General features: G+C 35.2%; 1 protein-coding gene and 1 pseudogene across 4 annotated transcripts in view; both read right to left on the minus strand.

Annotated features, from left to right (window-relative positions):
• EVI5 (ecotropic viral integration site 5) overlaps positions 1–13,855 on the minus strand; it is a 294,360-nt gene that overhangs the window by 204,350 nt on the left and 76,155 nt on the right. For 3 of the 4 annotated variants that reach the window (XM_063625476.1, XM_063625477.1, XM_063625475.1), the window contains 4 exons: positions 8,207–8,396; positions 7,047–7,271; positions 5,812–5,886; positions 1,223–1,348 (listed from right to left, as the gene is read on the minus strand). In XM_063625476.1, coding sequence (XP_063481546.1) covers positions 1,223–1,348; positions 5,812–5,886; positions 7,047–7,271; positions 8,207–8,396 — 616 coding nt within the window. Of the gene's footprint in view, positions 1–1,222; positions 1,349–5,811; positions 5,887–7,046; positions 7,272–7,492; positions 7,574–8,206; positions 8,397–13,855 lie in introns of all 4 variants that reach the window. The other variant, XM_063625474.1, reaches the window with a different exon arrangement.
• LOC134734947 (uncharacterized) lies at positions 4,483–4,604 on the minus strand (annotated as a pseudogene).

Below are 13,855 nucleotides of genomic sequence, written 5' to 3' on the forward strand. Positions count from 1 at the left end.
AAAAAAAAAAAAATCATCTCAAAACCTATTCTGACTTTTTCTTTAAAATATATAAAAACAAAAAATATGTACCCCATAATGTACAACTATTGTATGTCAATTAAAAAATCAGCCAGGCACAGCAGTGGCTCACGCCTGTAATCCCAGCACTCTGGAAGGCCAAGGCAGGCAGATCATGAGGTCAGGAGATCGAGACCATCCTGGCTAACACGGTGAAACCCCATCTCTACTAAAAAAATACAAAAAATTAGCCAGGTGTGGTGGCAGGCACCTGTAGTCCCAGCTACTTGGGAGGCTGAGGCAGGAAAATGGCATGAACCCAGGAGGCGGAGCTTGCAGTGAGCTGACATCACGCCACCGCACTCCAGCCTGGGCCACAGAGAGAGACTCCATCTCAAAAATAAATAAATGAATAAATAAAAAATAAAATATAAGAACATTTTACATATCCCCTTGCTCCCACCACAGATGGGAAAAACTGGAGTTTATACGGCTGCCAGGAGAGAGGAAACTAATAAAAATAGCTCTCATGCCAGCTGATTCATTAACCTATTTTCTTAAATTCTGCTCAATTGAAACTGAAATTTAAATAAATGAAAATATTTACATTATAGCAAACTTAAATATATAAAATATAAAAATTAAATCCAGAAAGGTAAAACACTTCAAAGGTATTTTTCCCTTGATTTTGATTCTGCTCCTATTCTCTCCACCTTCATACAGTCACTAGATAACTTGAATCTTAAACTAGCAACATAAGAAGAAAACATTACAGGAAAAAAAATTACAGGCTAGCATAAAATAAAAATAAAATAAAATAAAGTAAAAAGGCAGAGGAGAGGACTCAGACAGAGAGTCTCAAAGTAAATGGACTGATGTCAGTGTGATAATATCATAAAGCTCCTGTAAGAGAGCTTAGACTACGTAACAATAATAGGATATAATAAGGAAATTCATGTGCTTAGGTAAGGGGTGTATAGTACATTTGGCAGAAATGCTTAAGGATTGAATACGAAAACTGGAGTCAAGTTCTAGACTGTGATCTACCTAATTTGAAGGGTCAAATTGTACATTAACCAACCAAAAAACAATCATGTAATTAAAACACTTATTTCTTCAAGTGCCTTAATGCTTTTAGCATTAAATTTGTTTAGGTGGCACTCAGAACAAGATATAAAAAATATAAAGGCAATATGCCTTTTTATCAACACTGCACTTTTACCTGTATCATACATTCAAACTGGTACATACAAAGACCCAATTCTGCCATACTTGGTTTAAAAAGTTCACGAAGTCTATAATCTTGCATTAGTTTAACAAATACACAGAAAGCTTCTTCTTCTGGCATCTACGTTGGAAGAAAAAAAATAGGTTAATGTTCTATGATACACAAATAAACCAATGATATTTAAACTAAGTACCCAGCCAACCATAAACATTGTTTGAGTGGCTGTGTGCTGCAATGTTAAGAGCAATGAGGGAAGAATCAGAAAGTTCTAGTGTCCCATTCCGTCACCAAGAATGAGAAGTTAAACAAATCTTACAATCTCTGAAACCAACTGCCTCAACTTGCCTCATTCATTAATTCAACCAAAAATACTGATTTATAGCCAGATACTTTTCTTTCTGGGTATACACCAGTGAACAAAATAAACACAATCTCTATTCTCAAGGAACCTGAACTTTCTAATGGAGGGAGACAGACAAGACATGGAATAAATCAACTAATATATATGTCAGATGGTGATGGATGCTACAGAAATAAAATAAAGTAGCGTAACAGGGAATGCTGGGGAGACACACGGCTATTGATGTAGATCAGGAAAGGTCCCCTGATATGGTAACAGTTGAGCAGAATCCTGAAGAAAGCAAGGGAGCATTTGAGGAAAGAACAGTTCTAGAAGACCAAAGAGTACAAACGTTCTAAAATGGAATCACACTTGGCATGCTCAAGAAACAGCAAATAGAGAACTACTAAATTATAATACTATGAGTGAAGGTTACATCATGGAGGAGAAATAACAGGGAACCAAAACGCAGAGGACTGTAGAGGCCACTGTAAGGATTTTGACTTTTACCTTAAGTGAGAGGGAAGGTTTTTTGAGGATTCTGAGCAAAAAAATCATACAACATGGTACAAGTATTAAAAGGACATGTAAATTAAGTTTTCACATTATCTGAAATCGGGGTTTAAAGGTACCAATTTCACATTTTATGTGGAAATCATATCAAATAAGATAATGAACGTGAAAGCTCTGTAAAGAGCTACAAAGATATTCAGAATACTTAGGCAAATAACTACCCAAATTGTTAAATCATCTTCTCAAAATAATAAAATTTGCTAATTCTCATTCATTCCCGTTATACCAGTGTGTTTCAAAAGAGAACATCCCAAAGGATCTCTAGGCCTTCTTCTTACTGAAGACTGCTGCTAATAACAAGACATCTTCCCTGGCCTTAACACAGCCATGGACAGGAGCCAAGAGTTACTCTTGGCAAAACCTGTACTTCTTCCTTCCTCTCAACACACATGGCCACAATTCTACTTTGGAAGCTATCACTATTAATTCTATCAAGCCCCACAGCCCCAATGAATTATGTCAGTCACTACAAGAAGCCCCAAATCCCAGGACTCTCATCCTATATGATTTTACTGTTCTCCTAATCTGACCCCATTTCCAATCTTTCCTAAATCTTTTCCACAGCATTTTCTGGAACCCATATCCTACTATCAACAGAATAGTCTACCTATATCCTCAATCTCTTTTCCAAATGTTCCTCTCTTTCTTTAGCTGAAATCTGGATCTCCCCTAAGAATATTTCAACACTGTGGCTGGGCGCGGTGGCTCACGCCTGTAATCCCAGAACTTTGGGAGGCCAAGGCGGGTGGATCACAAGATCAGGAGATTGAGACCATCCTGGCTAACACGGTGAAACCCCGTCTCTACTAAAAATACAAAAAATTAGCCAGGCGTGGTGGCGGGCGCCTGCAGTCCCAGCTACTCGGGAGGCTGAGGCAGGAGAATGGCATGAACCTGGTAGGCAGAGGTTGCAGTGAGCCGAGATCGCGCCACTGCACTCCAGCCTGGGTGACAGAGCGAGACTCTGTCTCGGAAAAAAAAAAAAAAGAATATTTCAACACTGAAACCTGGCTCTCTCCTAAGGTAGTTGTTTTCTCTTTTCTCTCCCACAGCACTGGAAGCGGACAGAGATTACTGAGGTATATGTCCTCAGGCAATTTAATAATTGTGCAAACATCATAGAGTGCACCTACACAAACCTGCATCATATAGCTTACTATACACCTAGGCTATATGCTATATAGCCTATTGCTCCTAGGCTACAAACCTGTACAGTATGTTACTGTACTGAATACTGTAGGCCAACTGTAACATGATGGCACATGTTTGTGTATCTAAACACAGAAAAAGCAAAGTAAAAATAGGGTATTATCTTATGGGCGCACCATCACACATGCAGTCTACCGTTGACCAAAATATCATTATGCAGTACGTAATTTTAATTTCCCCTTTTGTCTTACAACAATTTCTTCTCTTCTGAATGTATCAAAACAAGTTTCATTCCCTCTCCTCTTTGCAATAGCATTGATATGGGAACTAGAGGAGAATTTTTTTTTAATGGCAACATTTAAAAAATAAGTTGAGGTAATTTGACAAAAGAGGAAAAGGAGACAGAAAAAGTATCACTAGGTCCTTCTCAAAAAAATTGAAACCATGGTAATAAAATGAAAAAATGTGACATGGAGTGGCATATACCAAGTTGTTTTACAGTTATTCCTTTCCATTAGAAAGAAATCAAGACACTTGAGTCCTAGAACAATGTGCTGCTACATACTTTCTCTGTGACTCTGAGCTGATAAGAATCCATGTCTTTTGCAAAGGTCTAATGCAGACAATATACCTAATATTATAGGAGTGAGATATACACAAAACATACATACTTCTAACCATTTTGATAAAATACGTGCCAACTTTGCAAATTTTATCAGACTCTCTGAGTTACATTTCTAAACTGAAGTTATGGGAGAACAATATAGCATAAGGTGTGAGCATAAACTTTAGAAACAAAAAGAGGAGCTTTTCTACCTTATGGCCCTGGGCTATAAGTGACTACTGTTATTGTGTTAATGTATTGCTGCCACTGACAACAGCTAAGTAGATCAATCACCAAAATATTATTTATTACTCCAATGGTGGTAACAATACTTATTAAAGTTAGTATCTCTACCACCACTGCTTGCCCTGTCTTGAAGGAAACTGTGATTCCTAGAGGATTCACAGGATCCACAGGATTCCTAGAGAGCTAGGTCAGCTGTTGAGAGATTCAGACCTCAAGCAGGGAAAAACTGCTCTTTAGATGCCCAGGAGAAATGACTACTAAAGGTTATTGTGGAGCTAACATGAAAATAAAAGGAATAGAACAGCAGCAAAAATCACTGGACTGATAATAAGGATGTCTGAGTTCTATAATGAAGGATCTACCAATACTAAACAATTATAAAGTAGGAAAATCATAATTTCAATTAGCAATAATTGCGCCTCGGATAAACCTCATTGGCTACGATACTGCCGCTGCGCAAAGCTGGAAAATCATAATTTTGTTAAACAACTATACCTTAATATTAACAAATCTAGTTTTGCATTGTATTATGTATAACCTAATTCCACTTAGAAATCAATAACCACTGGGAGCACTTCTTATGTGTTCTTATATATGCTGTAACACAAAGTAAAAATTATTTTTATTATAAGTCAGTGTCTCTGACATCAGGTTTATTCTACTTAGAAAAGTGTATACTCCTGACAGCAACAGAGCTTTAAAACTCAAAGCAGTTGGGAAGCTGAAGCAAAGCATCAGGAAACGGTTTCTGATTCCTACTTTGCTTTTATCTACCAGGATGTGTGATCTTGGGTAAGTCACTGAACTTTCACTGCCTATCTCCTCCAGACCAAACACCATGCTAGGCTTCTACATACATTACCTTAAATAACCCTCACAACTAATCTGAAAATAGATAGTATTATCTTACTAAGGCTCAGAGAGAGGTTAAATAATCTAGCCTAAATTCATACAGCATGTGCAGAACTGAGTTGCAAAACCACCCTATATGACTGAAACCAAGTATCTCCATGATTCCTTTTCAGGACTAAAATCTGAGACTAAATAAAGAGTAAGATGGACTTAACATTTCAACAAAGCTGAAGAGATAATACTATATGCCATTTCCCTTCAAAGCTATGATTATCCTACCCCTGAATTCTGAAAACATCCCACCCAAACCCACTGCACACTCAATAACAAAGTTATATCCTTAGGGGGTAAAAGTGGCTGAGTACCACTATTTTAGAGCCTGCAGTGAGGTATGCATAACAAGCTTTTAGCTCCATGATAAATTAAATTCTCTATAAACCTCTAAAGATGTTGTACAATATAAATAAGATTTTCTTACCAACACCTTAATTATTTCCTCCTTGGTTATAAAAAGATTAATTTCATTAAATGTTAACAAATAAGATTTTAAACTACTGTAGATACAAGCTTTAGTAGAATACTACAGTAAAAATGTATATATCATGAAGGTGAAATTTCATTTGGTGGTAAGATATTATTGTATGTTATTTTAACAGGTTTAATCTTTTAAAGTGCAAACTAAATATTTGTATTCAAATTATGCCAAGGAAAAAATACCCATATCCACTTGTATTTAATAAAAATAGAGATGCTTTTTAAACTCTCCAATCCAACTTAATAAAGAATTTCATTGGACATTTAATACTTATATTAACTTACCTGCATAAGCAACAATCCAACTATAAAAGCACTTCCTTGACAGTAACCAACCTCACGATCTACTAAAGAATAAGCCTAAAAAGTAAAAAAAAGTTGTTCAAAATATATGGTAAGTTATACCTTCCTTCTCCAAAAAACCTAAAATTGGCAAGACAGGCAGATTAACAAACATTTATTTTTGAGAAAAGCTCTTGCTTGCTTGTTATAGAGGTTATCCTATAGATATTTAAAAAGCAAATGTTTTATTACATGAAATTTCATTTTGACAATTTCCCAATCCAAACTTGGTAGCTCCCAAAGACATAAAATAAAATAAAAATAAAATACATGAATTTGTAACAGGGCTTAAAAATCAAGTAAAATTGAGCCAGGCGCGGTGGCTCACGCCTGCAATCCCAGCACTTTGGGAGGCAGAGGCAGGCGGATCACCTGAGGTCAGGAGTTCGAGATCAGCCTGGCCAACATAGTGAAACCCTGTCTCTACTAAAAATACAAAAATTAGCTGGGCTTAGTGGCGGGCGCATGTAATCCCAGTTACTAGGGAGGCTGAGGCAGGAGAATCGCTTGAACCTGAGAGGTGGAGGTTGCAGTGAGCCGAGATCACACCACTGCACTCCAGCGTGGGCAACAAGAGTGCAACTCCACCTCAAAAAAAAAAAAAATCAAGCAAAATTTATATTGATGTAGATAAAACTAGACTAGGTTTAAGGCAAAGGATTGGCGAAATTGAAATGATTTAACAAGAAATCAGTATTTCACAGAGGTAGCTGAAAGAAAAAGTAACTGTGGGAAGGGACATGGCAATATTGAAGAAAAAATGACAATGGTACACCTTTCAAGGACTAAGTGCTCTTAACAATGCTCGCCATAGCAAGCAGAAAAATTTGCTCACTGTAGGAACACAGATATGATAGGAGAAACCCACATCCCAGGTTTTGAACTTCACAGATGGTGAATTATCCCTTTTTATGACGATCCCTCTATGATATATGATTTATAAGCCATTCCATTTCCATCAGCTAATGCTGAATAACGTAGTAAATGTTCTAACAAGTTCTCTATACTGGACAGTAATGTAGCATAAGAACTAAGGCAAAAATAATGCTAAAACCAATTTCACTGCCAAAGCAACTGATTATTGTGGTGGGAGGTCATGCTTCATCATCATGAAAAATGTATAATTTCAACCTTCCAGGAATTCATTTCATTTCAAAAAATGAATAAATAAAACTTACCTTCATTACATTAAATAAAACCTCCTGTCCAAGGCTATCTTTTTCCTTAAAAAAGTTGTGTTCAGGATAAGTTCTAGCAATGTCCCTTCGGATCAATTTTTCACAAGGCGAGGTCATTTTCAGGAGTTCTGAATACTGATCCTTAATTGGCATACTTTGTGCACTGCATAAAAGTTGCCAAACTATTGCTCTAAAGTGATGGGGTATCCCTTTATGAACAAGTTCCTAAAAATAAAATAAAATTATAAAAATGAATTATTTAAGTGTCCTATCTTGCAAGCCAAGGAAGACTTATTAGGGGGTTGGAATGAAGTCAAAGACGTCATTAAGTTTGTAACTCACAAAGCTAGCTTTATAATAAGACTAGGGAACCCTGTAAGTCAAGGGTAAGATTGGGCCCTGGGTGTATCCTGTTCTGGTCAGGGGATTAATAATGATCATTTCACCTCAGTGTGTGGCCTCTTAAGGTAATGGACTTGAAACCTGCAGAGCTGTGAATGATGGTACAGTACCCAACATTCAAAGGGCTGTTGAAGGCAAAAAAAAAAAAAAAAAAAAAAGTAAAATACTGTTATTCAAGAATGCAGGATGTCACAACTTCATTTCTGAATCAATAAAATGAGAGAATTTAATTTCTAAAACAATTTTTGGGCCGGATGCAGTAGCTCACAAGACTTGGGGAGGCCAAGGCAGGAAGACTGCTTGAGGCCAGGAGTTTGAGACCAGCCTGGGCAACAAAGCGAGACCCTATCTCTACAAAAAAGAAAATAAAAAATTAGCGAGGTGTGGTGACACACACCTGTAGTCATAGCTACTCAGGAGCCTGAGGCAGGAGAACAGCTTGAGCCCAGAAATTCGAGGTTATAGTGAGCTATAATTGCATCACTGCACTCCAACCTGAGCAACAAAGTGAGTCTCTATAAAATAATAAGTAAATAAAATAATTTTCAGTTATATATTTCTACATTATCAGGACCTCTGTAACAACTGATGTCTACAAATTAAAACTTCTAGGGGTACAAGTAAGCGAAAACAAATAAAGCAGACCTCTTTAATATATAGCTCGGAAGTTGTATTTGGGTTTTTTTCTAATCCTCTATTAAGTTATGTCTGATGCACTTTGGAATAAGAATAAGAACTTCAACAAAGAACATGAATACCTTAACTTGCTTTTCCTTCTTTTTGCGTACATCTTCCCATTCATTAACAATTCTTCCCCAAAGAATCCAAGAATCTTCTTCAAGGTGACTGAGGTTGCTAGAGGCTGATGAACTTGACACAAGAGAAGAGCCACTGTTTCTTCTTGACCCATTTACAGATCTTAAAGACTTACTATCCGTTTCTAACAATCTAAAACATAATTAAAAACTGTTCAAGATCTAATCTGACAGTGATATTAGAAGAGGCGGTGATGATACTTAGAGCTTTATTACTGCAATTTAACCATTGTTTTAAAATATAGTTTTAATAATATACATAATTTAAATAAATTTTGGTCGGCATCAATAAAATTACTGCTATATTTTTTTCACCTATTATAGCAGTTTGAAAATTTGAAAAAGCAAATTATGTTAAAAATTTTTGAGCTACTAGCCCCATTATAATTTCCCTTCGTCTCCATTAAAAATTCAAATTAGGGGAAATCTGATGAGAAAAGTATTTAGGTAGGCTTCAGGAAAAAAGAACTTATACTTGGAAGAGGTACAACAAATCTATGAAATAACTAATCCTAAAATGTTTACAATGCGTCTAAGGCTTAAAAGTAAAGCAGAACCCCCAAAATTAACCAAATCACTTCTCTTTTTTCATTTTGCTTCACACATGCATAACCAATCTGCCCAAACAAAAAGTATTTATTTGGCCTATGCAGTGTTTGTGTAAAAACTGAGCTATTACTAATATACTAAAATTGGAGGATTTCACATATTTGCTTATATGCATTTATACTTTATTTATAATTCTAGATTCTCTTGAAAAATAAAAAGATAAGGCAAAACCGGTCCATATTCCTGCACAGTAAGAACAGGATATAGCTGTGTGGGAGCTTCTTCCTTCAAATGCAGAAGGACTTTAATCTGCTCACTTTCCATAATCCCTACAGTCTCCCTGATAAAACTCAGGCCAGCTAACAGCTGCTATTTATTACTAGGTTTACACTGTTAAACTGGAACCTCCTCACTCATAAGATCCCTGTTGAATTTTGGGCTTGCAACCTTGTGTTAGGCCTCCTCCTTATCTGTTGAAAGAAGGGTTAAGATAATTTCCAAGATCCAATCCATGACTAATCACTACATTAAGTCTTTTATTTCTTTCACATATGCACCAGCTAAAAGGAAGGTGGAAAATGTGGCTCTATCACTATTTAACATAGCTACTACTCACTTCCAGTAATTGTTCAGGAAAAGTCATCTGCTTAGGCTACAACAAATGCTCACAATACTAATTCATAAAATACAAAAGCTGAGAAAGAAAATAAACATATAGAGGTCAAATCCTATTTAACAGATTACAGAACCACCCTTTGAGAGCCAGATTTATATGCTACTCATCTTTATATCCCTTAGAACATTTAGCTCAATGCAAAGTATATTAACTATCAAAATGAAATAAAATTGTTAAGTCCAAATTTTAAAATTCCAAATTCCAGGTATGTCATTTTCAATAACACAACAGTATAAACTGAACAAACAAATTCTATCCTTATTGAGGGAAAATTTAATATATTTTCATGGCAACAATAATTAAAATAAAATTTCCCAAATATTGCTAAAAACATAAAAACATACCAAACAGCCAAAGTGAGCATCAACTAATTATTATAAATAATTTTATTTGAAAAAAAGAATTAATTCAGAACAAGGTCTCTGAGGAAAACAAAAAGATAAAAAAAGAATTAATGATGATGTTTTACTTTAAATAGTTTTAAAATACATATTATTTCAATAAGTCCATAATATATCTTATGGAAAAATTAGTTTACATAGGTAATTTTCCACATGATTCTAAACACTAAGAATTGTAAATGCAATAAAGAAACAAATTTTACTGAAATAATCTGAATCTTAGTTATTTGCTTCACTTATTTACTGACTGCTTGCTACATCTCAATTAAATTGCATCACTATCAACAGAGATATGCAGTTCAAAGAAAATAATGGTTTTCCTAAGTTAAACCTCAGTTCGAGGTGTAATCCAAGTATAGATGAAGAAGCACCTAAACAGAAGGCTTTTGGAGAGTCAAAAAGTCTTGGATTGCTGAGTTATTAATACAACTTCTAGGACAGGCACAAATATCAAGTGAATTCATGGCATTCCTGGGTTAAAGAAGATTAAGCAGTTAACCTTCCGAAAACATTGAAATAGCACATCCAATTATACAAAGCTGTGAGGAACGTTTACAAATAAAATATCTCAAGACATTATACTATTTAAAGATACTGTCCCTGCTTTATCTTATAAAATGATTTAAAATATATAAGCCTAAATATAACAAAACTATAAAACTCCTAAAAACAAAATACAGGAAAACCATGGCCGGGCGCGGTGGCTCATGCCTGTAATCCTAGCACTTTGGGAGGTCAAGGCGGGCAGATGACCTGAGGTTGGGAGTTCGAGACCAGCCTGACCAACATGGAGAAACCCTGTCTCAACTAAAAATATAAAATTAGCCGGGCATGGTGGCACATTCCTGTAATCCCAGCTACTAGGGAGGCTGAGGCAGGAGAATCGCTTGAACCTGGGAGGTGGAGGTTGCGGTGAGCCGAGATCGCGCCATTGCAATCCAGCCTGGGCAAGAGTAAAACTCTGTCTCAAAAAAAAACAAAAAAAACAAAAAAAAAACAAGAAAACCTCTTCACAACCTTTGGGGGGTAGGCAAAAATTTGTTTGCAGGACATAAGGAAACAGTAATTACAAAAGAAAAAATTGATTTAAAAACTGGACTTCACCGAAATTAAAGAGCTGTGCTCCTCAAAAGATACTATTTTAAAAAATGAAAAGGCAAGCCAGACCAGAGAGTAAGAAAAAAAAAAAGTCTAAACACAAGTATTTGACAAAAGATAGTGTACAGAGTATATGAAGCACTCTTAAAGTCAATAACTAAGAAACCAAACACCACACTTTAAAAAATGAGTAAGAGACGTAAACTGATACTTTCTAAACAAGATAATCAAATAGCCAATAAGTACTTGAAAAAGTTAGCATCTTTAGTCATCAATGGAAATGCAAGTTAAAACCAAACTATATACATATTAGAATGGCTACAATTCTAAAGACTGACCATACCAAATGTTGGCCAGGATGGAAGTAATTCTATCAATATTAAAAGTACAAAATAGTATAACACATTTGAGAGCTGTTTGATAATTCCTCATACAGTTAAAATACATATCCATATGGTCCAGGAGTAAAATGAAAACATATGTACAAAGAAGACATAGTTGAAAGTTCATAGCAGCTTTATTCACAATAGCCCCAAACCAGAAACAATCCAAATGTTCAGAAAAATAAGTGATCAAATTGTGGTACATTCATTCAGTGTGATACTACTCAGCAATAAAAAGAAACAAACTGCTGATATGTGCATCAACATGGATGAATCTGATAGATGTTAGGTAGAATGAAAGAAACCAGGTGCAAAAGAGTACATACGATATGATTCCATCTATATAAAGTTCAAGAACAAGCATAATATAGAAGAAAACACAGGAATAAATCTTCATGACTTTGAGTTAGGTAAAGTCTTAAATATGACCAAAACCACAAGTGACAAAAGAAAAAACAGATACACTGGAATTCATCAAAATTAAAAACATTTTGTACTTTATTGGCTACCACCAAGAAAGTAGAAAGACAGTCTACAGAATGGGAGAAAATACTTGTGAATCATAAGGGACTTGTATCTAGAATATATAAAGAACCCTTACAAATCAATAATAACGTGATTCAAAAATGGACAAAAGATCTGAATAAACATTTTTCCAAAGAAAACGGCCAATAAATACATAAGAAGATGCTCAACATCACTAGTCATCGGGAAAAAGCAAATTGAAAACACAATGAGATACTTTACAACCATTAAGATAGTTACAATCGAGATGACAAATAATAGTAAGTGTTTGTGAGAATATGGAGACAATGGAACTCTCATACACTACTGGTGGGAATGTAAAATGGTACAAGCACTTCAGCCTGGCAGTTCCTCAAATGATAAGCACAGAATTACCATGACTCAGCAATTCCACTCTTAGGTATATATCCAAAAGAAATGAAAATTTATATCCATCAAAAACATATATACAAGCATTCATAGAAACATTACTCATGATATCAAAAAAAAGAAAAATCCAAATGTCCATCAACTGATGAATGGATAAAAAACATATGGTATACCCAAACAATGGAATACCAGCCACGAGAAGGAATTATATTCTGATACACACTATGACATCCATGAACCTTGAAAACATTATGCTAAGTTAATGAAGTCAGTCACAAAAGGGCACATATTCTATGAATACATTTATATGAAATATCTAGAAGAAAGAAAATAGATTAGCAGCTACTGAGGGCTGTAGTAGGGGTGAAGGTAGTCAGGAAAACATAGAATGCTAATGTGTGTGCAGTTTCTTTTTAGAGTGATGAAAAAAATTCTAAAATTGATTGTGTTGACAATTACACAATGCTGTGAGTGTACAAAACACAACTGAACTGTAAACTTTAAGTGGGTGAACTAAATATATGGTACGTGAATATCTGAATAAAGCCATTATACAAAAAAGAATAGGTAGAAGAGGAGTTTTGACAGAGGGTGGGGTTGCTAGAAAGGACACAAAGGAATTTTCTGAGATGATGGACATTTTCTAATATGATACAAACTTTCTAAGTCTTAATAGGTATGTGGGTTATACACAGGTATATACATTTTTTGAAACTCAAACTCTACACTTAAGAACTACACATTTCTCTGCATATTATTCATCAATTTTTATCACTTCATCAATATTTGTAAAAAATATTATCTACTTAATGGCACTAGGGATAGTAAAAATTCGGTGAGAAACGACTGCATTTTATTATTGTGAGCTTTTCTGAACTTTTTAAAACCGTAACTATTACTTCTTGTAAAAGATTATTTTGGGTATATTTTATAAATAAAGGAAGATATAAACATGACTTCATATTTGCCTTTTCAAATTTCCTGGTCATTCCAGCAAATTTTAAAATTCTCTAAAGAAAAACTTTAGAATTTTTATAATGAAGAAGTCTTTCTCTGTGAGAGAGTCGGAACATTTTGCAGTAGTAGTAGTACTTGAATTGATACCATGAAATCTCTCCCCAGTGAACTATAACATGTATTTTCCTACAGCATGTAGAAAAATAATTTACGTGTTCCTCAAGAATATGTAAACTTTATAGACTATGTAGTTAGAATCAAGCATTTTTATTCCTTATTGCTAAATGTGATGATGAACAACTCAAGAAGGCTTTTAAACAGGTTTCCACCTAGTTTCAGTATAATTAAGATAGTCTGACATGGTGGGGGAGGGGTGCACTGCCTGAAAGTCAACAATTTACAAAGCCTTGAGCTTGGCAGCTGGGAAAATGATAATACGGCATTACTCATAGGTCTGTGGGCTAGTGAGAAGTATATCTAAAACTTTTTCACATATTTTCCTCCTCCCAGATCACATGGGTGCACTGCCTTACATGGATTTATCGCAAAGCAAAAAAAAAAAAAGGGAAGCCGAGGCAGGTGGATTGCTTGAGCCCAGGAATTTGAGACCAAACTGGGCAACATGGAGAAACCC

Source organism: Symphalangus syndactylus, chromosome 12, assembly GCF_028878055.3.
Source record: "Symphalangus syndactylus isolate Jambi chromosome 12, NHGRI_mSymSyn1-v2.1_pri, whole genome shotgun sequence".
Taxonomy (NCBI): Eukaryota; Metazoa; Chordata; class Mammalia; order Primates; family Hylobatidae; genus Symphalangus; species Symphalangus syndactylus.